At 45.0% G+C, this 25436-nt stretch overlaps 1 protein-coding gene across 1 annotated transcript in view; it reads left to right on the top strand.

Annotated features, from left to right (window-relative positions):
• Positions 1–25436, top strand: part of isy1 (ISY1 splicing factor homolog) — a 70824-nt gene that overhangs the window by 6000 nt on the left and 39388 nt on the right. Inside the window, exons 2-7 of the mRNA XM_041873321.2 lie at positions 6462–6484; positions 12038–12089; positions 12228–12336; positions 12515–12627; positions 22712–22829; positions 22938–23060. Coding sequence (XP_041729255.1) covers positions 6462–6484; positions 12038–12089; positions 12228–12336; positions 12515–12627; positions 22712–22829; positions 22938–23060 — 538 coding nt within the window. The remainder of the gene's footprint in view (positions 1–6461; positions 6485–12037; positions 12090–12227; positions 12337–12514; positions 12628–22711; positions 22830–22937; positions 23061–25436) is intronic.

Below are 25436 nucleotides of genomic sequence, written 5' to 3'. Positions count from 1 at the left end.
TACAACACATATACTAGCCTTATTTCCAATGGGCAACCTGCATTATTTCCACAACACATATACTAGCCTTATTTCCAATGGGCAACCTGCTACAACACATATACTAGCCTTATTTCCAATGGGCAACCTGCTACAACACATATACTAGCCTAGGCCTATTAAGAGAGGAGGAAAACATGGGATCAGTTTATTGTGATCCAGTTCTGTGGAAAAGAGAGTTGCTCTGGAGCCCTGATGATTTACAGCCCATCAGATAACCAGATAGACCTAGGTTACTACACATCTCTATAGTACCACAGATAGACCTAGGTTACTACACATCTCTATAGTACCACAGATAGACTTAGGTTACTACACATCTCTATAGTACCACAGATAGACCAGATAGACCTAGGTTACTACACATCTCTATAGTACCACAGATAGACCTAGGATACTACACATCTCTATAGTACCACAGATAGACCTAGGATACTACACATCTCTATAGTACCACAGATAGACCAGATAGACCTAGGTTACTACACATCTCTATAGTACCACAGATAGACCTAGGTTACTACACATCTCTATAGTACCACAGATAGACTTAGGTTACTACACATCTCTATAGTACCACAGATAGACCAGATAGACCTAGGTTACTACACATCTCTATAGTACCACAGATAGACCTAGGATACTACACATCTCTATAGTACCACAGATAGACCTAGGTTACTACACATCTCTATAGTACCACAGATAGACTTAGGTTACTACACATCTCTATAGTACCACAGATAGACCAGATAGACCTAGGTTACTACACATCTCTATAGTACCACAGATAGACCAGATAGACCTAGGTTACTACACATCTCTATAGTACCACAGATAGACTTAGGTTACTACACATCTCTATAGTACCACAGATAACCAGATAGACCTAGGTTACTACACATCTCTATAGTACCACAGATAGACCTAGGATACTACACATCTCTATAGTACCACAGATAGACCTAGGATACTACACATCTCTATAGTACCACAGATAGACCTAGGTTACTACACATCTCTATAGTACCACAGATAGACCAGATAGACCTAGGTTACTACACATCTCTATAGTACCACAGATAGACCTAGGATACTACACATCTCTATAGTACCACAGATAGACCAGATAGACCTAGGATACTACACATCTCTATAGTACCACAGATAACCAGATAGACCTAGGATACTACACATCTCTATAGTACCACAGATAACCAGATAGACCTAGGATACTACACATCTCTTTAGTACCACAGATAGACCAGATAGACCTAGGATACTACACATCTCTATAGTACCACAGATAACCAGATAGACCTAGGTTACTACACATCTCTATAGTACCACAGATAGACCTAGGATACTACACATCTCTATAGTACCACAGATAGACCTAGGATACTACACATCTCTATAGTACCACAGATAACCAGATAGACCTAGGTTACTACACATCTCTATAGTACCACAGATAGACCAGATAGACCTAGGTTACTACACATCTCTATAGTACCACAGATAGACCAGATAGACCTAGGTTACTACACATCTCTATAGTACCACAGATAGACTTAGGTTACTACACATCTCTATAGTACCACAGATAACCAGATAGACCTAGGTTACTACACATCTCTATAGTACCACAGATAGACCTACGATACTACACATCTCTATAGTACCACAGATAGACCTAGGATACTACACATCTCTATAGTACCACAGATAGACCAGATAGACCTAGGTTACTACACATCTCTATAGTACCACAGATAGACCAGATAGACCTAGGTTACTACACATCTCTATAGTACCACAGATAGACCTAGGATACTACACATCTCTATAGTACCACAGATAGACCAGATAGACCTAGGATACTACACATCTCTATAGTACCACAGATAACCAGATAGACCTAGGATACTACACATCTCTATAGTACCACAGATAGACCTAGCTTACTACACATCTCTATAGTACCACAGATAACCAGATAGACCTAGGATACTACACATCTCTATAGTACCACAGATAGACCAGATAGACCTAGGATACTACACAGCTCTATAGTACCACAGATAGACCTAGGATACTACACATCTCTATAGTACCACAGATAACCAGATAGACCTAGGATACTACACATCTCTATAGTACCACAGATAACCAGATAGACCTAGGATACTACACATCTCTATAGTACCACAGATAGACCAGATAGACCTAGGATACTACACATCTCTATAGTACCACAGATAACCAGATAGACCTAGGATACTACACATCTCTATAGTACCACAGATAGACCTAGCTTACTACACATCTCTATAGTACCACAGATAGACCTAGGATACTACACATCTCTATAGTACCACAGATAGACCTAGGATACTACACATCTCTATAGTACCACAGATATACCTAGGATACTACACATCTCTATAGTACAACAGATAACCAGATATACCTAGGTTACTACACATCTATTTAGTACCACAGATAGACCAGATATACCTAGGCTACTACACATCTCTATAGTACCACAGATAACCAGATATACCTAGGATACTACACATCTCTATAGTACCACAGATAGACCAGATAGACCTAGGATACTACACAGCTCTATAGTACCACAGATAGACCTAGGATACTACACATCTCTATAGTACCACAGATAACCAGATATACCTAGGCTACTACACATCTCTATAGTACCACATATAGACCAGATAGACCTAGGATACTACACATCTCTATAGTACCACAGATAACCAGATATACCTAGGTTACTACACATCTCTATAGTACCACAGATAGACCAGATAGACCTAGGATACTACACATCTCTATAGTACCACAGATAACCAGATAGACCTAGGCTACTACACATCTCTATAGTACCACAGATAACCAGATATACCTAGGTTACTACACATCTCTATAGTACCACAGATAGACCAGATAGACCTAGGATACTACACATCTCTATAGTACCACAGATAGACCAGATAGACCTAGGATACTACACATCTCTATAGTACCACAGATAACCAGATATACCTAGGTTACTACACATCTCTATAGTACCACAGATAGACCAGATAGACCTAGGATACTACACATCTCTATAGTACCACAGATAACCAGATAGACCTAGGTTACTACACATCTCTATAGTACCACTACCTAGGTTACTACACATCTCTATAGTACCACAGATAGACCAGATAGACCTAGGATACTACACATCTCTATAGTACCACAGATAACCAGATAGACCTAGGTTACTACACATCTCTATAGTACCACAGATAGACCAGATAGACCTAGGTTACTACACATCTCTATAGTACCACAGATAACCAGATAGACCTAGGTTACTACACATCTCTATAGTACCACAGATAACCAGATAGACCTAGGATACTACACATCTCTATAGTACCACAGATAACCAGATAGACCTAGGATACTACACATCTCTATAGTACCACAGATAACCAGATAGACCTAGGCTACTACACATCTCTATAGTACCACAGATAACCAGATAGACCTAGGATACTACACATCTCTATAGTACCACAGATAACCAGATAGACCTAGGTTACTACACATCTCTATAGTACCACAGATAGACCTAGCTTACTACACATCTCTATAGTACCACAGATAGACCTAGCTTACTACACATCTCTATAGTACCACAGATAACCAGATAGACCTAGGCTACTACACATCTCTATAGTACCACAGATAGACCTAGGATACTACACATCTCTATAGTACCACAGATAGACCAGATAGACCTAGGTTACTACACATCTCTATAGTACCACAGATAACCAGATAGACCTAGGATACTACACATCTCCATAGTACCACAGATAGACCTAGGTTACTACACATCTCTATAGTACCACATATAGACCTAGCTTACTACACATCTCTATAGTACCACAGATAGACCAGATAGACCTAGGATACTACACATCTCTATAGTACCACAGATAACCAGATAGACCTAGGATACTACACATCTCTATAGTACCACAGATAGACCAGATAGACCTAGGTTACTACACATCTCTATAGTACCACAGATAGACCAGATATACCTAGGTTACTACACATCTCTATAGTACCACAGATAGACCTAGCTTACTACACATCTCTATAGTACCACAGATAACCAGATAGACCTAGGATACTACACATCTCTATAGTACCACAGATAGACCAGATAGACCTAGGTTACTACACATCTCTATAGTACCACAGATAACCAGATATACCTAGGTTACTACACATCTCTATAGTACCACAGATAGACCAGATAGACCTAGGATACTACACATCTCTATAGTACCACAGATAGACCTAGGATACTACACATCTCTATAGTACCACAGATAGACCAGATAGACCTAGGATACTACACATCTCTATAGTACCACAGATAGACCAGATAGACCTAGGATACTACACATCTCTATAGTACCACAGATAGACCAGATAGACCTAGGATACTACACATCTCTATAGTACCACAGATAGACCAGATAGACCTAGGTTACTACACATCTCTATAGTACCACAGATAACCAGATAGACCTAGGATACTACACATCTCTATAGTACCACAGATAGACCAGATAGACCTAGGATACTACACAGCTCTATAGTACCACAGATAGACCTAGGATACTACACATCTCTATAGTACCACAGATAGACCAGATAGACCTAGGTTACTACACATCTCTATAGTACCACAGATAGACCAGATAGACCTAGGATACTACACATCTCTATAGTACCACAGATAACCAGATAGACCTAGGTTACTACACATCTCTATAGTACCACAGATAGACCAGATAGACCTAGGATACTACACATCTCTATAGTACCACAGATAACCAGATATACCTAGGTTACTACACATCTCTATAGTACCACAGATAGACCTAGGATACTACACATCTCTATAGTACCACAGATAGACCTAGGATACTACACATCTCTATAGTACCACAGATAGACCATAGGATACTACACATCTCTATAGTACCACAGATAGACCAGATAGACCTAGGATACTACACATCTCTATAGTACCACAGATAGACCAGATAGACCTAGGATACTACACATCTCTATAGTACCACAGATAGACCAGATAGACCTAGGATACTACACATCTCTATAGTACCACAGATAACCAGATAGACCTAGGATACTACACATCTCTATAGTACCACAGATAACCAGATAGACCTAGGATACTACACATCTCTATAGTACCACAGATAGACCAGATAGACCTAGGATACTACACAGCTCTATAGTACCACAGATAGACCTAGGATACTACACATCTCTATAGTACCACAGATAGACCAGATAGACCTAGGTTACTACACATCTCTATAGTACCACAGATAACCAGATAGCCCTAGGATACTACACATCTCTATAGTACCACAGATAGACCAGATAGACCTAGGTTACTACACATCTCTATAGTACCACAGATAACCAGATAGACCTAGGATACTACACATCTCTATAGTACCACAGATAGACCAGATAGACCTAGGATACTACACATCTCTATAGTACCACAGATAGACCAGATAGACCTAGGATACTACACATCTCTATAGTACCACAGATAACCAGATAGACCTAGGTTACTACACATCTCTATAGTACCACAGATAGACCTAGGATACTACACATCTCTATAGTACCACAGATAACCAGATATACCTAGGTTACTACACATCTCTATAGTACCACAGATAGACCAGATAGACCTAGGATACTACACATCTCTATAGTACCACAGATAACCAGATAGACCTAGGATACTACACATCTCTATAGTACCACAGATAGACCAGATATACCTAGGCTACTACACATCTCTATAGTACCACAGCTCCACCAGAGTGGAACAGGCTATAACAGATTTGTCTCCACTAAATATATTTAGTCAATGTCATGATTCCTCTCGTCCCTCCTGTAGCATGCCAGCTAAATGCGTAGCAGTCTTTTTTTATTGTACATTTTTTGTAATTAGTTTTAGCTGGCCGCTAGGGGTCGATAACATAATCTATGGCGGTGGTCACCAACCAAGCGCATAAAATTATTTCCGAACCCTGCTATGTACTAGTTTTCAGTCACCCTTTTGGCCCATGGGGGGGCATGGACAAGTGGCTAAAAAAGTTAATATCATACCCTGTTATCTTTTGAATGTTTTGGCATTTATGTCCAAAAATGCACTTTCTGAGCACTTCTAAAATGGCCAAATATGTATGGAAAGTTTTGTTCAAATCAAAAGGGGTTCTGTCAAAAAGGGATTGGATTCAAATGGATTGACCCTTTTATTGTTTCCTTTCTAACAGGCTCGTAATGCGGAGAAGGCCATGTAAGTATATGCATTGAACATAGTGTGCTTGTCTTATATTTGATTATTATTCTCCTGCCTTTGGGACAACAACTCCCATTGTTAGGGTGGAGACGTGAGCATCTCCTCATTATATCCAGATCTCTGGTTACACCGAGGAGGGAGCTCCCATTGTTAGGGTGGAGACGTGAGCATCTCCTCATTATATCCAGATCTCTGGTTACACCGAGGAGGGAGCTCCCATTGTTAGGGTGGAGACGTGAGCATCTCCTCATTATATCCAGATCTCTGGTTACACCGAGGAGGGAGCTCCCATTGTTAGGGTGGAGACGTGAGCATCTCCTCATTATATCCAGATCTCTGGTTACACCGAGGAGGGAGCTCCCATTGTTAGGGTGGAGACGTGAGCATCTCCTCATTATATACAGATCTCTGGTTACACCGAGGAGGGAGCTCCCATTGTTAGGGTGGAGACGTGAGCATCTCCTCATTATATACAGATCTCTGGTTACACCGAGGAGGGAGCATGATGCTGGTCCCATGTAACGATGAGTCAATCCTCTTAGCCTAATGATTGTTTTCTGACACATTCATTTATTTTATTTTGCGTGTTTCACATAGCCAGCCATGTGGAGTCGTAGTGCACAGTAGTCTATTTACTGAGCGTTGATTGACAACTGAATAGCGAGTGTTGACTAGTTTATATAAGGTGTAAAACTGAATAAAGTCGATCTCCTTTATCCCTTTGCCATTCATAAATCATGCAACGTGGTTATACAGTGCATTCGGAAAGTATTCAGACCTCTTAACTTTTTCCACATTTTGTTACGTTACAGCCTTATTCTAAAATTGATTAAATAAATAAAAATCCTCATCAATCTACACACAATACCCCATAATGACAAAGCGAAAACAGATTTTTAGACATTTTAGCAAATGTATTAAAAATAAAAAACAGATACTTTATTTACATAAGTATTCAGACCCTTTGCTATGAAACTTGAAATTGAGTTCAGGTGCATCCTGTTTCCATTGATCCTTGAGATGTTTCTACAACTTGATTGGAGTCACCTGTGGTAAAGTCAGTTGATTGGACACCTGTCTATATAAGGTCCCACAGTTGACAGTGCATGTCAGAGCAAAAACCAAGCCATGAGGTCAAAGGAATTGTCCGTAGAGCTCAGAGACAGGATTGTGTCGAGGCACAGATCTGGGGAACGGTACCAAAACATTTCTGCAGCATTGAAGGTCCCCAAGAACACAGTGGCCTCCATCATTCTTAAATGGAAGAAGTTTGGAACCACCAAGACTCTTCCTAGAGCTGGCCGCCTGGCCAAATTGAGCAATCGGGGGAGAAGAGCCTTGGTCAGGGAGGTGACCAAGAACCCGATGGCCACTCTGACAGAGCTATAGAGTTCCTCTGTGGAGATGGGAGAACCTTCCAGAAGGACAACCATCTCTGCAGCACTCCACCAATCAGGCCTTTATGGTAGATTGGCCAGATGGAACCACTCCTCAGTAAAAGGCACATGACAGCCCGCTTGGAATTTGCCAAAAGGCACCTAAAGGACTCTCAGACCATGAGAAACAAGATTATCTGGTCTGATGAAACCAAGATTGAACTCTTTGGCCTGAATGCCAAGTGTCACGTCTGGAGGAAACCTGGCACCATCCCTATGGTGAAGCATGGTGGTGGCAGCATCATGCTGTGGGGATGGTTTTCAGCGGCAGGGACTGGGAGACTAGTCAGGATCGAGGGAAAGATGAACAGAGCAAAGTACAGAGAGATCCTTGATGAAAACCTGCTCCAGAGCCCTCAGGACCTCAGACTGAGGTGAAGGTTCACCTTCCAACAGGACAACGACTCTAAGAACACAGCCAAGACAACGCAGGAGTGGCTTCAGGACAAGTCTCTGAATGTCCTTGAGAGGCCCAGCCAGAGCCCGGACTTGAACCTGATCGAACATATCTGGAGAGACCTGAAAATAACTGTGTAGTGACGCTCCCCATCCAACCTGACAGAGCTTGAGAGGATCTGCAGAGAAGAATGGAAGAAACTCCCCAAATACAGGTGTGTCAAGCTTGTAGCGTCATACCCAAGAAGACTTGAGGCTGTAATCACTGCCAAAGGTGCTTCGACAAAGTACTGAGTAAAGGGTCTGAACTCATGTAAATGTGTATCCGTTTTTTTTAGCAAATGTATTAACCTGTTTTATGGGGTATTGTGTGTAGATTGATGAAGGGGAATAAACAATTTAATTCATTTTAGAATAAGGCTGTAACGTAACAAAGTGGAAAAAGTCAAGGGGTCTGAATACTTTCCGAATGCACTGTATGTCCATGGTATCGCATCAGGACAAGTAAACCAAAATATTTCCTAGGTGTCCTTTCTTAGGATGTAGGGGCTTGCCAGACAATGACGCTAAAGTGAGTGACTATCGTCTCGTCAGTCAGTGTAGCATACTGATTCGCATCGGTGAGAAAGCCGTTCATTTGGCTCCCTATTTTGCATAGGCTACTGGTAGACTTTTTGATGATTATCTGCAGATAAATAATGAAAACATGCTATGCAGATGGTGAATCATCACTGCAGGAACAACAGGTAGTGGAGAGCCTCATTCTGGTCCAGATATGATCATTAGGGTCCTCACAGAATCCACACATTAAAACGGAATTCAACAATTTTCTAAAATGTATTAACCTTAATAGGGAATCAACTGAATGTATTGAAAATACACTGCTCAAAAAGATAAAGGGAACACTTAAACAACACAATGTAACTCCAAGTCAATCACACTTCTGTGAAATCAAACTGTCCACTTAGGAAGCAACACTGATTGACAATACAAATGGAATAGACAACAGGTGGAAATTATAGGCAATTAGCAAGACACCCCCAATAAAGGACTGGTTTTGCAGGTGGTGACCACTGACCACTTCTCAGTTCCTATGCTTCCTGGCTGATGTTTTGGTCACTTTTGAATGCTGGCGGTGCTTTCACTCTAGTGGTAGCATGAGATGGAGTCTACAACCCACACAAGTGGCTCAGGTAGTGCAGCTCATCCAGGATGGCACATCAATGCGAGCTGTGGCAAGAAGGTTTGCTGTGTCTGTCAGCGTAGTGTCCAGAGCATGGAGGCGCTACCAGGAGACAGGCCAGTACATCAGGAGACGTGGAGGAGGCCGTAGGAGGGCAACAACCCAGCAGCAGGACTGCTACCTCCGCCTTTGTGCAAGGAGGAGCAGGGGGAGCACTGCCAGAGCCCTGCAAAATGACCTCCAGCAGGCCACAAATGTGCATGTGTCTGCTCAAACGGTCAGAAACAGACTCCATGAGGGTGGTATGAGGGCCCGACGTCCACAGGTGGTGGTTGTGCTTACACCCCAACACCGTGCAGGACGTTTGGCATTTGCCAGAGAACACCAAGATTGGCAAATTCGCCACTGGCGCCCTGTGCTCTTCACAGATGAAAGCAGGTTCACACTGAGCACATGTGACAGACGTGACAGAGTCTGGAGACGCCGTCGAGAACGTTCTGCTGCCTGCAACATCCTCCAGCATGACCGGTTTGGCGGTGGGTCACTCATGGTGTGGGGTGGCATTTCTTTGGGGGGCCGCACAGCCCTCCATGTGCTCGCCAGAGGTAGCCTGACTGCCATTAGGTACCGAGATGAGATCCTCAGACCCCTTGTGAGACCATATGCTGGTGCGGTTGGCCCTGGGTTCCTCCTAATGCAAGACAATGCTAGACCTCATGTGGCTGGAGTGTGTCAGCAGTTCCTGCAAGAGGAAGGCATTGATGCTATGGACTGGCCCGCCCGTTCCCGAGACCTGAATCCAATTGAGCACATCTGGGACATCATGTCTCGCTCCATCCACCAACGCCACGTTGCACCACAGACTGTCCAGGAGTTGGCGGATGCTTTAGTCCAGGTCTGGGAGGAGATCCCTCAGGAGACCATCCGCCACCTCATCAGGAGCATGCCCAGGCGTTGTAGGGAGGTCATACAGGCACGTGGAGGCCACACACACTACTGAGCCTCATTTTGACTTGTTTTAAGGACATTACATCAAAGTTGGATCAGCCTGTAGTGTGGTTTTCCACTTTAATTTTGAGGGTGACTCCAAATCCAGACCTCCATGGGTTGATACATTTGATTTCCATTGATCATTTTTGTGTGATTTTGTTGTCAGCACATTCAACTATGTAAAGAAAAAAGTATTTAATAAGATTATTTCATTCATTCAGATCTAGGATGTGTTACTTTAGTGTTCCCTTTATTTTTTTGAGCAGTGTATATTAATTTTCCCAAGTTTATCATAAGACAGGAACCGAATGCTTCAGTGATTCGTATTTCCTGCAAACTTCTGAAGAGGCAACAGGAATGCCCCTGTCTGTGTGTAGCCGTTAGCGATGATGCTAATGAAAACAGTCTTCTGGTAGAGGGAAAGGCTTTCCCAAAAACCTTCTCAATAAAATGTTAACTACAAAGTAGCCTATGCTAACCTGGCAGAATGATATGATTATTTTCATCAATCCAGTGGGTATTAGTTTGGCGAACTCTACCATGACATGGTCACTACAAAAACACTGCTAAACAACAGCCTCTTGCTAGGTGTAGACTTGAATTAAAGGGGAACTAAAACCACAAATCAACATTTTCTAGATTTTCCCAGACCTCAAAAGTGGTCTCCTGATGTGGTTTAAGGTTGTGGACTCAGAACATTCAATATTTCATAGTATATTACAATATATTTCATGTCATCTACCCAGTCTACGGTTACTGAATAAAGTGTTAAAAAAACAAAACCTTTAATTGATTTTAAGATAATGTGGGGCTATTTACTTACTTTGTCTGTTTTAATAAAATTCATAATTTGAAAAACAAACATCTTTGTGGCAATTCATATCTTGCAGTAAAACTGTAAATAAGACTTAAATCTCAAGAGAAGACAGGTTAAATGTTAAAGGTTTACTGTTCTTTTACTTAGAAAATAGTCCTGATCGTATAGTCCTAGACGATATCCAAAACAACTAACAATACACTGAAACGATATCCAAAACAACTGACAATACACTGAAACGATATCCAAAACAACTGACAATACACTGAAACGATATCCAAAACAACTGACAATACACTGAAACGATATCCAAAACAACTGACAATACACTGAAACGATATCCAAAACAACTGACAATACACTGAAACGATATCCAAAACAACTGACAATACACTGAAACGATATCCAAAACAACTGACAATACACTGAATTCAGACATTTTCTGTTATTTAAATTGTAAAGTCATGTCTTTATTCACAATACCACAACTCATTTTTCCATTCTGAGAGGTAAACTCAAAGTATTCAATAATTTCTCTGTATTTCAGATTGAATCAAGGCAAAAAAAATGCACCAGAGGCCACCAAAATAGGAAAAGAAAATTTAACCCAGCCCGGGGGCACCTGGCTGGCTACTTTTTCTATTTGGCTACTCTAAGTACTGCTCATGAATGTATTATGTATCAGTATGTATTTGTATTAACTTATGAAATACACCTTGTCTCCCCAGGACGGCCTTGGCCCGGTTCAGAAATGCTCAGATGGAGGAGGGCAAAGTCAGGGTGAGGATGATGATTATGATGGAGAATGATTAAAACGTTCAGCTTTATTATCCCAGAGAGTTCACTAATCATCATAAAGTCTTCAGTGGTCGTGGCTCTTGTGTTGTGTTATCCTGACATGTCTGTTGACTGTTCCAGGAGAGGAGACCGTTTCTGGCCTCAGAATGTACGGAGCTGCCTAAAGCAGAGAAGTGGAGACGACAGATTATCAGTGAGATCTCCAAGAAAGTTGCTCAAATTCAAAACGGTGAGTTGTCCTACATGTGACATTGAACCGTTAGTAAATGTTTATGAAAAATGTATGCACTCACTTAACTGTAAGTCGCTCTGGATAAGAGCGTCTGCTAAATGACTAAAATGTAAAAATATAAATGAATGAAGAGCATAACCTCATCCATGTGTTTCCCTGTTATTCTCTCTGCTAGCTGGTCTGGGAGAGTTTAAGATCCGGGACCTGAACGATGAGATCAATAAGCTGCTGAGAGAGAAAGGTCACTGGGAGGTCAGGATCAAGGAGCTGGGAGGACCTGACTACGGGGTAATCGGGTTGGGGGATTTCTAACATGCACAGAAAAGAACAGTTGTAAACCATACAGCGAATTCTTCCTTACGAGTTCACTATGCAGAGTTTAATATCAAGGTACAAAATAGAGAATCCAGAATAGGATCTTTTAAAAAAAGCACTGAATCAACACAAAATAAAAACAGGAGAAATAAGACAGAAGAATATGAGCTTTATACAGGGTCAGTTCCAGTACCATATTAACAATGTGCAGGGATACTGGAGTGATGGAGGTAGATATGTATAGGGGTAAGGGGACAGGGATACTGGAGTGATGGAGGTAGATATGTATAGGGTCAGTGACTAATACAGGGTCAGTTCCGTACCATATTAACAATGTGCAGGGATACTGGAGTGATGGAGGTAGATATGTATAGGGGTCATGACTTGGTTCCTTAACAATGTGCAGGGATACTGGAGTGATGGAGGTAGATATGTATAGGGGGTAAGGTGACAGGGATACTGGGAGAGTAGATATCAGGGATACTGGAGTGATGGAGGTAGATATGTATAGGGGTCAGGTGACTATATACAGGGTCAGTTCCAGTACCATATTAACAATGTGCAGGGATACTGGAGTGATGGAGGTAGATATGTATAGGGGGTCAGGTGACTATATACAGGGTCAGTTCCAATACCATATTAACAATGTGCAGGGATACTGGAGTGATGGAGGTAGATATGTATAGGGGTCAGGTGACTATATACAGGGTCAGTTCCAGTACCATATTAACAATGTGCAGGGATACTGGAGTGATGGAGGTAGATATGTATAGGGGTCAGGTGACTATATACAGGGTCAGTTCCAATACCATATTAACAATGTGCAGGGATACTGGAGTGATGGAGGTAGATATGTATAGGGGTCAGGTGACTCTATACAGGGTCAGTTCCAGTACCATATTAACAATGTGCAGGGATACTGGAGTGATGGAGGTAGATATGTATAGGGGTAAGGGGACAGGGATACTGGAGTGATGGAGGTAGATATGTATAGGGGTAAGGGGACAGGGATACTGGAGTGATGGAGGTAGATATGTATAGGGGTAAGGGGACAGGGATACTGGAGTGATGGAGGTAGATATGTATAGGGGTAAGGGGACAGGGATACTGGAGTGATGGAGGTAGATATGTATAGGGGTCAGGTGACTATATACAGGGTCAGTTCCAGTACCATATTAACAATGTGCAGGGATACTGGAGTGATGGAGGTAGATATGTATAGGAGTAAGGTGACAGGGATACTGGAGTGATGGAGGTAGATATGTATAGGGGTCAGGTGACTATATACAGGGTCAGTTCCAGTACCATATTAACAATGTGCAAGGATACTGGAGTGATGGAGGTAGATATGTATAGGGGTCAGGTGACTATATACAGGGTCAGTTCCAGTACCATATTAACAATGTGCAGGGATACTGGAGTGATGGAGGTAGATATGTATAGGGGTCAGGTGACTATATACAGGGTCAGTTCCAGTACCATATTAACAATGTGCAGGGATACTGGAGTGATGGAGGTAGATATGTATAGGGGTCAGGTGACTATATACAGGGTCAGTTCCAGTACCATATTAACAATGTGCAGGGGATACTGGAGTGATGGAGGTAGATATGTATAGGGGTCAGGTGACTATATACAGGGTCAGTTCCAGTACCATATTAACAATGTGCAGGGATACTGGAGTGATGGAGGTAGATATGTATAGGGGTCAGGTGACTATGATACTGGTCAGTTGCAGTACCATATTAGCGTAATGTGACAGGGATACTGGAGTGATGGAGGTAGATATGTATAGGGGTAAGGGGACAGGGATACTGGAGTGATGGAGGTAGATATGTATAGGGGTAAGGTGACTATATACAGGGTCAGTTCCAGTACCATATTAACAATGTGCAGGGATACTGGAGTGATGGAGGTAGATATGTATAGGGGTAAGTGACACTTCAGGTGACTATATACAGGGTCAGTTCCAGTACCATATTAACAATGTGCAGGGATACTGGAGTGATGGAGGTAGATATGTATAGGGTCAGGTGACTATATACAGGGTCAGTTCCAGCCATATTAACAATGTGCAGGGATACTGGAGTGATGGAGGTAGATATGTATAGGGGTCAAGGGTGAGTACTATATACAGGGTCAGTTCCAGTACCATATAACAATTGCAGGGATACTGGAGTCATGTAGATATGTATAGGGGTCAGGGTGACTATATACAGGGTCAGTTCCAGGTATACCATATAACAATGTGCAGGATACTGAGTGATGGGAGGTAGATATGTATACAGGGGTCAGGTGACTATATACAGGGTCAGTTCCAGGGACCATATTAACAATGTGCAGGGTACAGTGTGATGGAGGGTCAGTAGCGTATAGTGGTCAGGTGACTATTTACAGGGTCAGTAGCTATATACAGGGTCAGTTCCAGGGTCAGTAGCTATATACAGGGTCAGTTCCCAGGGTCAGTAGCTATATACAGGGTCAGTTCCAGGGTCAGTAGCTATATACAGGGTCAGTTCCAGGGTCGGTAGCTATATACAGGGGACAGTTCCAGGGTCAGTAGCTATATACAGGGGCAGTTCCAGGGTCAGTAGCTATATACAGGGTCAGTTCCAGGGTCAGTAGCTATATACAGGGTCAGTTCCAGGGTCAGTAGCTATATACAGGGACAGTTCCAGGGTCAGTAGCTATATACAGGGACAGTTCCAGGGTCAGTAGCTATATGCAGGGACAGTTCCAGGGTCAGTAGCTATATACAGGGTCAGTTCCAGGGTCAGTAGCTATATACAGGGACAGTTCCAGGGTCAGTAGCTATATACAGGGACAGTTCCAGGGTCGGGTAGCTATATACAGGGTCAGTTCCAGGGTCAGTAGCTATATACAGGGTCAGTTCCAGGGTCAGTAGCTATATACAGGGACAGTCGAGCTATAGCAGGGTCAGTTCCAGGGTCAGTAGCTATATACAGGGACAGTTCCAGGGTCAGTAGCTATATACAGGGTCAGTAGCTATATACAGGGTCAGTTCCAGGGTCAGTAGCTATATACAGGGACAGTTCCAGGGTCAGTAGCTATATACAGGGTCAGTTCCAGGGTCAGTAGCTATATACAGGGACAGTTCCAGGGTCAGTAGCTATATACAGGGACAGTTCCAGGGTCAGTAGCTATATACAGGGACAGTTCCAGGGTCAGTAGCTATATACAGGGACAGTTCCAGGGTCAGTAGCTATATACAGGGACAGTTCCAGGGTCAGTAGCTATATACAGGGACAGTTCCAGGGTCAGTTCTATACCATATTAACAATGTGCAGGGATACGGTGGAAGTTGAGGTAATCTGTACATGTACGCAGGGGTATAAAGTGACTAGCAGCAGGATAAATAATAATAATAAATAGTAGCAATATCGTATTTTGTGAAAGTGTGTGTGCATGTGTGATATTGTGCGTATGTGTATGTGTTTCCCCTAATATGGATTCAGTCTTCAAAGGTGCACTATGCAGAAATCACTCCGCCATTTCCTGGTTGCTAAAATTGTAATAGTTAGCCTAACTTCAGTTTGTGACAAAACAAGCAAGTATAGTGTAGAGAATCATTGTACCATCTAAATTGCTGTTAAATATCTATTCCATAACCAAAAATTCAGCTGTTTAAAGCTGGTGGACAAAACCGAAAGTAAAAGACGCAAAAACTCAACTTAAGAACGGGAAGCCTAGAAATAGAAATAGAGCACATAGAACAGATCTACCCCTTTTTAGACTTGCTTTCAATGAGAATGACATACAGTGGGGAAAAAAAGTATTTAGTCAGCCACCAATTGTGCAAGTTCTCCCACTTAAAAAGATGAGAGAGGCCTGTAATTTTCATCATAGGTACACGTCAACTATGACAGACAAAATGAGGGAAAAAAATCCAGAAAATCACATTGTAGGATTTTTAATGAATTTATTTGCAAATTATGGTGGAAAATAAGTATTTGGTCAATAACAAAAGTTTCTCAATACTTTGTTATATACCCTTTGTTGGCAATGACACAGGTCAAAACGTTTTCTGTAAGTCTTCACAAGGTTTTCACACACTGTTGCTGGTATTTTGGGCCCATTCCTCCATGCAGATCTCCTCTAGAGCAGTGATGTTTTGGGGCTGTCGGCTGGGCAACACAGACTTTCAACTCCCTCCAAAGATTTTCTATGGGGTTGAGATCTGGAGACTGGCTAGAGCCACTCCAGGACCTTGAAATGCTTCTTACGAAGCCACTCCTTCATTGCCCGGGCGGTGTGTTTGGGATCATTGTCATGCTGAAAGACCCAGCCACGTTTCATCTTCAATGCCCTTGCTGATGGAAGGAGGTTTTCACTCAAAATCTCACGATACATGCCCATTCATTCTTTCCTTTACACGGATCAGTCGTCCTGGTCCCTTTGCAGAAAAACAGCCCCAAAGCATGATGTTTCCACCCCCATGCTTCACAGTAGGTATGGTGTTCTTTGGATGCAACTCAGCATTCTTTTGTCCTCCAAACACGAGAGTTGAGTTTTTACCAAAAAGTTATATTTTGGTTTCATCTGACATTCTCCCAATCCTCTTCTTGATCATCCAAATGCACTCTAGCAAACTTCAGACGGGCCTGGACATGTACTGGCTTAAGCAGGGGACACGCCTGGCACTGCAGGATTTGAGTCCCTGGCGGCGTAGTGTGTTACTGATGGTAGGCTTTTACGTTGGTCCCAGCTCTCTGCAGGTCATTCACTAGGTCCCCCCGTGTGGTTCTGGGATTTTGCTCACCGTTCTTGTGATCATTTGACCCCACGGGGTGAGATCTTGCGTGGAGCCCCAGATCGAGGGAGATTATCAGTGGTCTTGTATGTCTTCCATTTCTAATAATTGCTCCCACAGTTGATTTCTTCAAACCAAGCTGCTTACCTATTGCAGATTCAGTCTTCCCAGCCTGGTGCAGGTCTACAATTTTGTTTCTGGTGTCCTTTGACAGCTCTTTGTTCTTGGCCATAGTGGAGTTTGGATGTGACTGTTTGAGGTTGTGGACAGGTGTCTTTATACTGATAACAAGTTCAAACAGGTGCCATTAATACAGGTAACGAGTGGAGGACAGAGGAGCCTCTTAAAGAAGAAGTTACAGGTCTGTGAGAGCCAGAAATCTTGCTTGTTTGTAGGTGACCAAATACTTATTTTCCACCATAATCTGCAAATAAATTCATTAAAAATCCTACAATGTGATTTTCTGGATTTTTTTTCTCTCAATTTGTCTGTCATAGTTGACGTGTACCTATGAAGAAAATTACAGGCCTCTCTCATCTTTTTAAGTGGGAGAACTTGCACAATTGGTGGCTGACTAAATACTTTTTTTCCCCCACTGTATCTACAGTTGGTCGTAAGTTTACATACACTTAGGTTGGAGTCATTAAAACTCGTTTTTCAACCACTCCACAAATGTCTTGTTAACAAACTATAGTTTTGGCAAGTCGGTTAGGACATCTACTTTGTGCATGACACAAGTAATTCTTCCAACAATTGTTTACAGACAGATTATTTCACTTATAATTCACTGTATCACAATTCCAGTGGGTCAGAAGTTTACATACACTAAGTTGAGTGACTGGTGCACTTCACAAAATAGATGGCATCATGAGGAAGGAAAATTATGTGGATATATTGAAGCAACATCTCAAGACATCAGTCAGGAAGTTAAAGCTTAGTCGCAAATGGGTCTTCCAAATGGACAATGACCCCAAGCATACTTCCAAAGTTGTGGCAAAATGGCTTAAGGACAACAAAGTCAAGGTATTGGAGTGGCCATCACAAAGCCCTGACCTCAATCCTATAGAAAATATGTGGGCAGAACTGAAAAAGTGTGTGCGAGCAAGGAGGCCTACAAACCTGACTCAGTTACACCAGCTCTGTCAGGAGGAATGGGCCAAAATTCACCAAACTTATTGTGGGAAGCTTGTGGAAGGCTCCCCGAAACGTATGACCCAAGTTAAACAATTTAAAGGCAATGCTACCAAATACTAATTGAGTGTATGTAAACTTCTGACCCACTGGGAATGTGATGAAATAAATAAAAGCTGGAATAAATCATTCTCTCTACTATTATTCTGACATTTCACATTCTTAAAATAAAGTGGTGATCCTAACTGACCTAAGACAGGGAATCTTTACTAGGATTAAATGTCAGGAATTGTGAAAAACTGAGTTTAAATGTATTTGGCTAAGGTGTATGTAAACTTCTGACTTCAACTGTCTGTCAGGTTACATTTTGCAGCTTTAAAGTAGAACTGACGTTTTAATATGAAGATATGAAACCGACAATCATGTCGTCAGTAAAAAATATAAAATTCACCAGACAGGGGGAGACGGGGGGAGACAGGGGAGACAGGGGAGACAGGGGGTGGTGGGGGTGTCTATACCAGACAGGGGAGCAGGGGGAGACAGGGGAGTGTGGTGGGGGTATCTGCACCAGAGACAGGGGGAGACAGAGGGGGAGACAGGGGGAGGTGGTGGGGGTCTTACCAGACAGGGGAGAGCAGGGGAGACAGGGGGAGTGTGGTGGGGGTGTCTATACCAGACAGGGGGAGACAGGGGGAGACAGGGGGGAGACAGGGGGGGTGTGGGGTGTCTATACCAGACAGGGGGAGACAGGGGGAGACAGGGGGTGTGGTGGGGGTGTCTATACCAGACAGGGGGAGACAGGGGAGACAGGGGAGACAGGGAGTGTGGTGGGGGTGTCTATACCAGACAGGGGGAGACAGGGGGAGACAGGGGGAGACAGGGGGGGGTTGGTGGGGGTGTCATACCAGACAGGGAGACAGGGGAGACAGGGGAGTGTGGTGGGGTGTCTATACCAGACAGGGGAGACAGGGGGAGACAGGGGAGACAGGGGAGGTGGGGGGGTGTCTAACCAGACAGGGAGACAGGAGTGTGGTGGGGGCTATACCAGACAGGGGGAGACAGGGGAGACAGGGGGTGGCGGTGGGGGTGTTGTCTATAACCAGACAGGGGAGACAGGGGAGCAGGGGTGTGACGGGGGTGTCTATACCAGACAGGGAGCAGGGGAGACAGGGGAGGCTGGTGGGCCAGACAGGGAGACAGGGGGAGGGGAGACAGGGGGAGACAGGGGAGTGTGGTGGGGTGTCAGACCAGACAGGAGACAGGGGGCAGGGGGAGACAGGGGGTGTCGGGGAGACAGCAGACAGGGGAGACAGGGGAGACAGGGGGAGTGTGGTGGGGGTGTCTATACCAGACAGGGGAGACAGGGGGAGACAGGGGAGACAGGGGGGTGTTGGGGTGCCCAGACAGGGAGACAGGAGACAGGGGGAGACGGGGGAGACAGGGGGAGCGGGGGGAGGGGAGACAGGGGAGACAGGGGGGTGGGGGGGCACAGACAGGGGAGACAGGGGGAGACAGGGAGACAGGGGAGACAGGGGGTGTGGTTGGGGTGTTGCCAGACAGGGGGAGACAGGGGGAGACAGGGGGAGACAGGGGTTTAGACAGGGGGGAGACGGGAGACGGGGGAGTGTGGTGCGGGTGTCTGCAGACGGGAGACAGGGGAGACAGGGGGAGACGGGGGACAGGGGGAGACAGGGGGGTGGTGGGGTATCTATACCGGACAGGGGCAGACAGGGAGACAGGGGAGTGTGTTTCCATACAGGACAGGAGACAGGGAGACAGGGAAGACAGGGGAGTTGTGGGGTCGGGGAGACAGGGAGACAGGGGAGTCAGGGGCAGCAGGGGAGACAGGGGGAGACAGGGGAGACAGGGAGTGTGGTGGGGTGCCAAGACAGGGGGAGACAGGGGGTGGGGGTGTCTATACCAGACAGGGGAGACAGGGGGTGGGGGTCTATACAGACAGGGACAGGGACAGGGGGTGGTGGTGTCATCCAGACAGGGAGACAGGGGAGACAGGGGAGACAGGGGAGTGTGGTGGGGTGTCTACCAGACAGGGGAGACAGGAGACAGGGAGACAGGGGAGACAGGGGAAGTGTGGTGGGGGTGTCTATACAGACAGGGAGACGGGGGAGTGGGTGGGGGTGTTCTCAGACGGAGACAGGGGAGACAGGGGAAGACAGGGGAGACAGGGGGAGGTGGTGGGGGTGTCATCCAGACAGGGGAGACAGGGGAGACAGGGGGAGTGGTGGGGGTGTCTATACCAGACATGGGAGACAGGGGGAGACAGGGGGAGCAGGGGCAGATGGTGGGGTGTCTGCCAGACAGGGGAACAGGGAGACAGGGGGACAGGGGAGACAGGGGGCACAAGCAGGGGCGGGAGCAGGGGGAGACAGGGGGAGACAGGGGGAGACAGGGTGGGTTGGGAACTGGAACAGGGGAGACAGGGGGAGACAGGGGGAGACAGGGGAGACAGGGGGAATGGGGGGGTGACCAGACAGGGGGAGACAGGGGAGACAGGGCAGCTGAGCAGGGGAGATAGGGGAGACAGGGGAGACGGGGAGACAGGGGGAGACAGGGGTACTCTACCAGACAGGGGGAGACAGGGGGAGACAGGGGGAGACTACTCCCAGAGTGGCGCAGTGGTCTAAGGCACTGCATCGACAGTCACTGTGCCACTAGAGATCCTGGTTCGAATCCAGGCTCTGTCGCAGCCGCCGCGACCGGGAGACTCATGGGTGGCGACAGTGGCCCAGCGTGCGCCAGGGTAGGGAGGAATGGCGGCAGGGATGTAGCTCAGTTGATAGAGCATGGAGTTTACAAGCCAGGGTTGTGGGGTTCGATTCCCACGGGGGCCAGTATAAAAAAATATGTGTTCACTGACTGTAAGTCGCTTTGGATAAGAGCGTCTGCTAAATGACTTAAATGTTAAATGTAAATGTAAATGAGACAGGGGGTACCTGTACCAGACAGGGGGAGACAGGGGGAGACAGGGGGAGACAGGGGAACAGGGGTACCTATGCCAGACAGGGGGAGACAGGGGAGCAGGGGACTGCCAGACAGGGGAGACAGGGGGAGCAGGGGCAGACAGGGGGAGACAGGGGGAGACAGGGGAGCATGGGGAGACAGGGGGTGCGGGGTACCAGACAGGGGAGACAGGGGGGACAGGGGGAGACAGGGGGAGACGGGGCAGACAGGGGGGCAGGGGAGACAGGGGGAGACAGGGGAGACAGGGGACAGACAGACAGGGAGACAGGGGGCCGGGTACTGCCAGACAGGGGGAGACAGGGGAGACAGGGGGAGACAGGGGGAGACAGGGGGAAGACAGGGGGACTGTACCAGACGAGGGGAGACAGGTGGGAGACAGGGGAGACAGGGGGAGACAGGGGGAGCAGGGGTACCTGTACCAGACGGGGAGACAGGGGGGAGACAGGGGAGGGGCAGGGGTACCTATACGCAGACAGGGGGAGACAGGGGAGACATGGGGGGGCAGGGAGCAGGGGGAGACAGGGGGGACAGGCGGTACCTACCAGACAGGGGGAGACAGGGGGAGACAGGGGGACAGGGCACCTGTACCAGACAGGGGAGACAGGGAGACAGGGGGGACAGGGGGAGCTGTACCAGACAGGGGGAGACAGGGGGAGACAGCGGGAGACAGGGGAGACAGGGGGACAGCAGGGCAGATGGGGAGCAGACCACTGGGGGAGATCCAAGCAGCAGGCAACGGGAGTAGGTAGCTTTTGTCGGGGGGCTGAGTATGACAGGAGGTGTTTTACCAAACAGGTGCGTGGTGGAGCAGATGATAAGTTCAGGGGGAGACAGGGGGAGACAGGGGGTACCTGTACCAGACAGAGGGAGACAGGGGGGAGACAGGGGGAGACAGGGGGGAGACAGGGGGAGACAGGGGGGAGACAGTGGTGGAGCAGATAAGTTCAGGGGGAGACAGGGGGAGACAGTGGTGGAGCAGATGATAAGTTCAAAGTGACCAAAACCAAGACACCGGTAAAATCACTGAATTCCAAAGCCAGATCAAACAGCAAGTCAAGTCATTACCTGATCACTAGTGTCATGTTAATGTAATGGGATATTAAATGACAGTATTAGTCTTGTCCTGAATCAGAACACAGGGTCATTGTCATGTTCTCTTGTACCATCTTCCAGAGAGTGGGACCAAGGATGCTGGACCACGAAGGAAAGGAGGTCCCAGGAAACAGAGGATATAAATACTTTGGAGCGGCTAAAGACCTGCCTGGAGTCAGAGAGCTGTTTGAGAAAGAACGTACGTTTACTGCCAATTTATAGTCCATGGATGATGTCCAGTTTAGGTTAATACCATGGATACCATGTTTGACAGCACTATTGAATGTGTACTGATTGTCCCCCCCAGCCATCCCTCCTCCCAGGAAGAGCAGAGCTGAGCTGATGAAGGACATCGATGCTGAGTACTACGGATACAGAGATGAGGACGATGGTGCGCTTGTCCCGCTGGAGCAGGAGTACGAGAAACAAGGTTTACACCCCTCTATAGTAGATTAATATCCTCCCCCTCTATAGTAGATTAATATCCTCCCCCTCTATAGTAGATTAATATCCTCCCTCTATAGTAGATCCTCCCCTCTATAGTAGATTAATATCCTCCCCCTCTATAGTAGATTAATATCCTCCCTCTCTAGTAGATTAATATCCTCCCTCTACAGTAGATTAATATCCTCCCCCCTCTATAGTAGATTAATATCCTCCCCCTCTATAGTAGATTAATATCCTCCACCCTCTATAGTAGATTAATATCCTCCCCCCTCTATAGTAGATTAATATCCTCCTCTCATAGTAGATTAATATCCTCTCCCTCTATAGTAGATTATATCCTCCCCCCTCTATAGTAGATTAATATCCTCCCCCTCTATAGTAGATTAATATCCTCCCCTCTCTACAGTAGATTAATATCCTCCTCTACAGTAGATTAATATCCTCCCCCTCTATAGTAGATTAATATCCTCCCCCCTCTATAGTAGATTAATATCCTCCCCTCTATAGTAGATTAATAACCTCCCCCTCTATAGTAGATTAATAACCTCCCCCTCTATAGTAGATTAATATCCTCCCCTCTCATAGTAGATTAATATCCCCCCTCTACAGTAGATTAATATCCTCCCCCTCTACAGTAGATTAATATCCTCCCCTCTATAGTAGATTAATATCCTCCCCCTCTACAGTAGATTAATATCCTCCCCCTCTACAGTAGATTAATATCCTCCCCCTCTACAGTAGATTAATATATTCCCTGCTGTGTTACACCCCTCTATAGTAGATTAATATCCTCCCCTCTATAGTAGATTCATATCCTCCCCCTCTCTATAGTAGATTAATATCCTCATAGTAGACATCTCCTCCTCTATAGTAGATTAATATCCTCCCCCTCTATAGTAGATTATATCTCCCTCTATAGTAGATTAATATCCTCCCCTCTACAGTAGATAATATCCTCCCCCTCTACAGTAGATTATATCCTCCCCTCTACAGTAGATTAATATCCTCCCCTCTATAGTAGATAATATCCTCCCTCTATAGTAGATTAATATCCTCCCCTCTATAGTAGATTAATATCCCCCTGCCGTAAGTTACAACCCTCTACAGTAGATTAATATCCTCCCTCTACAGTAGATTACTCCTCCCCCCTCTATAGTAGATTAATATCCTCCCCCTCTATAGTAGCTTAACATCCCTCCTCTATAGTAGATTAATATCCCCCTCTATAGTAGATTAATATCCTCCCTCTATAGTAGATTAATATCCTCCCCCTCTACAGTAGATTAATATCCTCCCCCTCTCTACAGTAGATTAATATCCTCCCCCTCTACAGTAGATTAATATCCTCCTCTACAGTAGATTAATATCCTCCCCTCTACAGTAGATTAATATCTCCCCCTCTACAGTAGATTAATATCCTCCCCCTCTACAGTAGATTAATATATTCCTCCACCCTCTATAGTAGATTAATATCCTCCCCCTCTATAGTAGATTAATATCCTCCCCCTCTATAGTAGATTAATATCCTCCCCCTCTACAGTAGATTAATATCCTCCCCCTCTACAGTAGATTCATATCCTCCCCCTCTACAGTAGATTAATATCCTCCCCCCTACAGTAGATTAATATCTCCTCTATAGTAGATTAATATCCTCCCTCTATAGTAGATTAATATCTCCCCCTCTATAGTAGATTAATATCCTCCCCCTCTACAGTAGATTAATATCCTCCCCCTCTACAGCAGATTAATATCCTCCCTGTGTTACACTCTATAGTAGATTAATATCCTCCCCCTCTATAGTAGATTAATATCTCCCCTCTATAGTAGATTAATATCCCCCCCCCTCTATAGTAGATTAATATCCTCCCCTCTATAGTAGATTAATATCCTCCCCCTCTACAGTAGATTAATATCCTCCCCCTCTACAGTAGATTAATATCTTCCCTGCTGTGTTACACCCCTCTATAGTAGATTAATATCCTCCCCCTCTATAGTAGATTAATATCCTCCCCCTCTATAGTAGATTAATATCCTCCCCCTCTATAGTAGATTCATATCCCCCCTCTACAGTAGATTAATATCCTCCCCCTCTACAGTAGATTAATATCCTCCCCCTCTATAGTAGATTAATATCCTCCCCCTCTACAGTAGATTAATATCCTCCCCCTCTACAGTAGATTAATATCCTCCCTCTACAGTAGATTAATACCCTCCCCTCTATAGTAGATTAATATCCTCCCCCTCTATAGTAGATTAATATCCTCCCTGCTGTGTTACACCCCTCTATAGTAGATTAATATCCTCCCTCTATAGTAGTTAATATCCTCCCCTCTATAGTAGATTAATATCCTCCCCCTCT

Source organism: Coregonus clupeaformis, unplaced genomic scaffold (assembly GCF_020615455.1).
Source record: "Coregonus clupeaformis isolate EN_2021a unplaced genomic scaffold, ASM2061545v1 scaf0212, whole genome shotgun sequence".
Lineage (NCBI taxonomy): Eukaryota > Metazoa > Chordata > Actinopteri > Salmoniformes > Salmonidae > Coregonus > Coregonus clupeaformis.
This window is presented reverse-complemented; position numbering and strand designations above follow the sequence as displayed.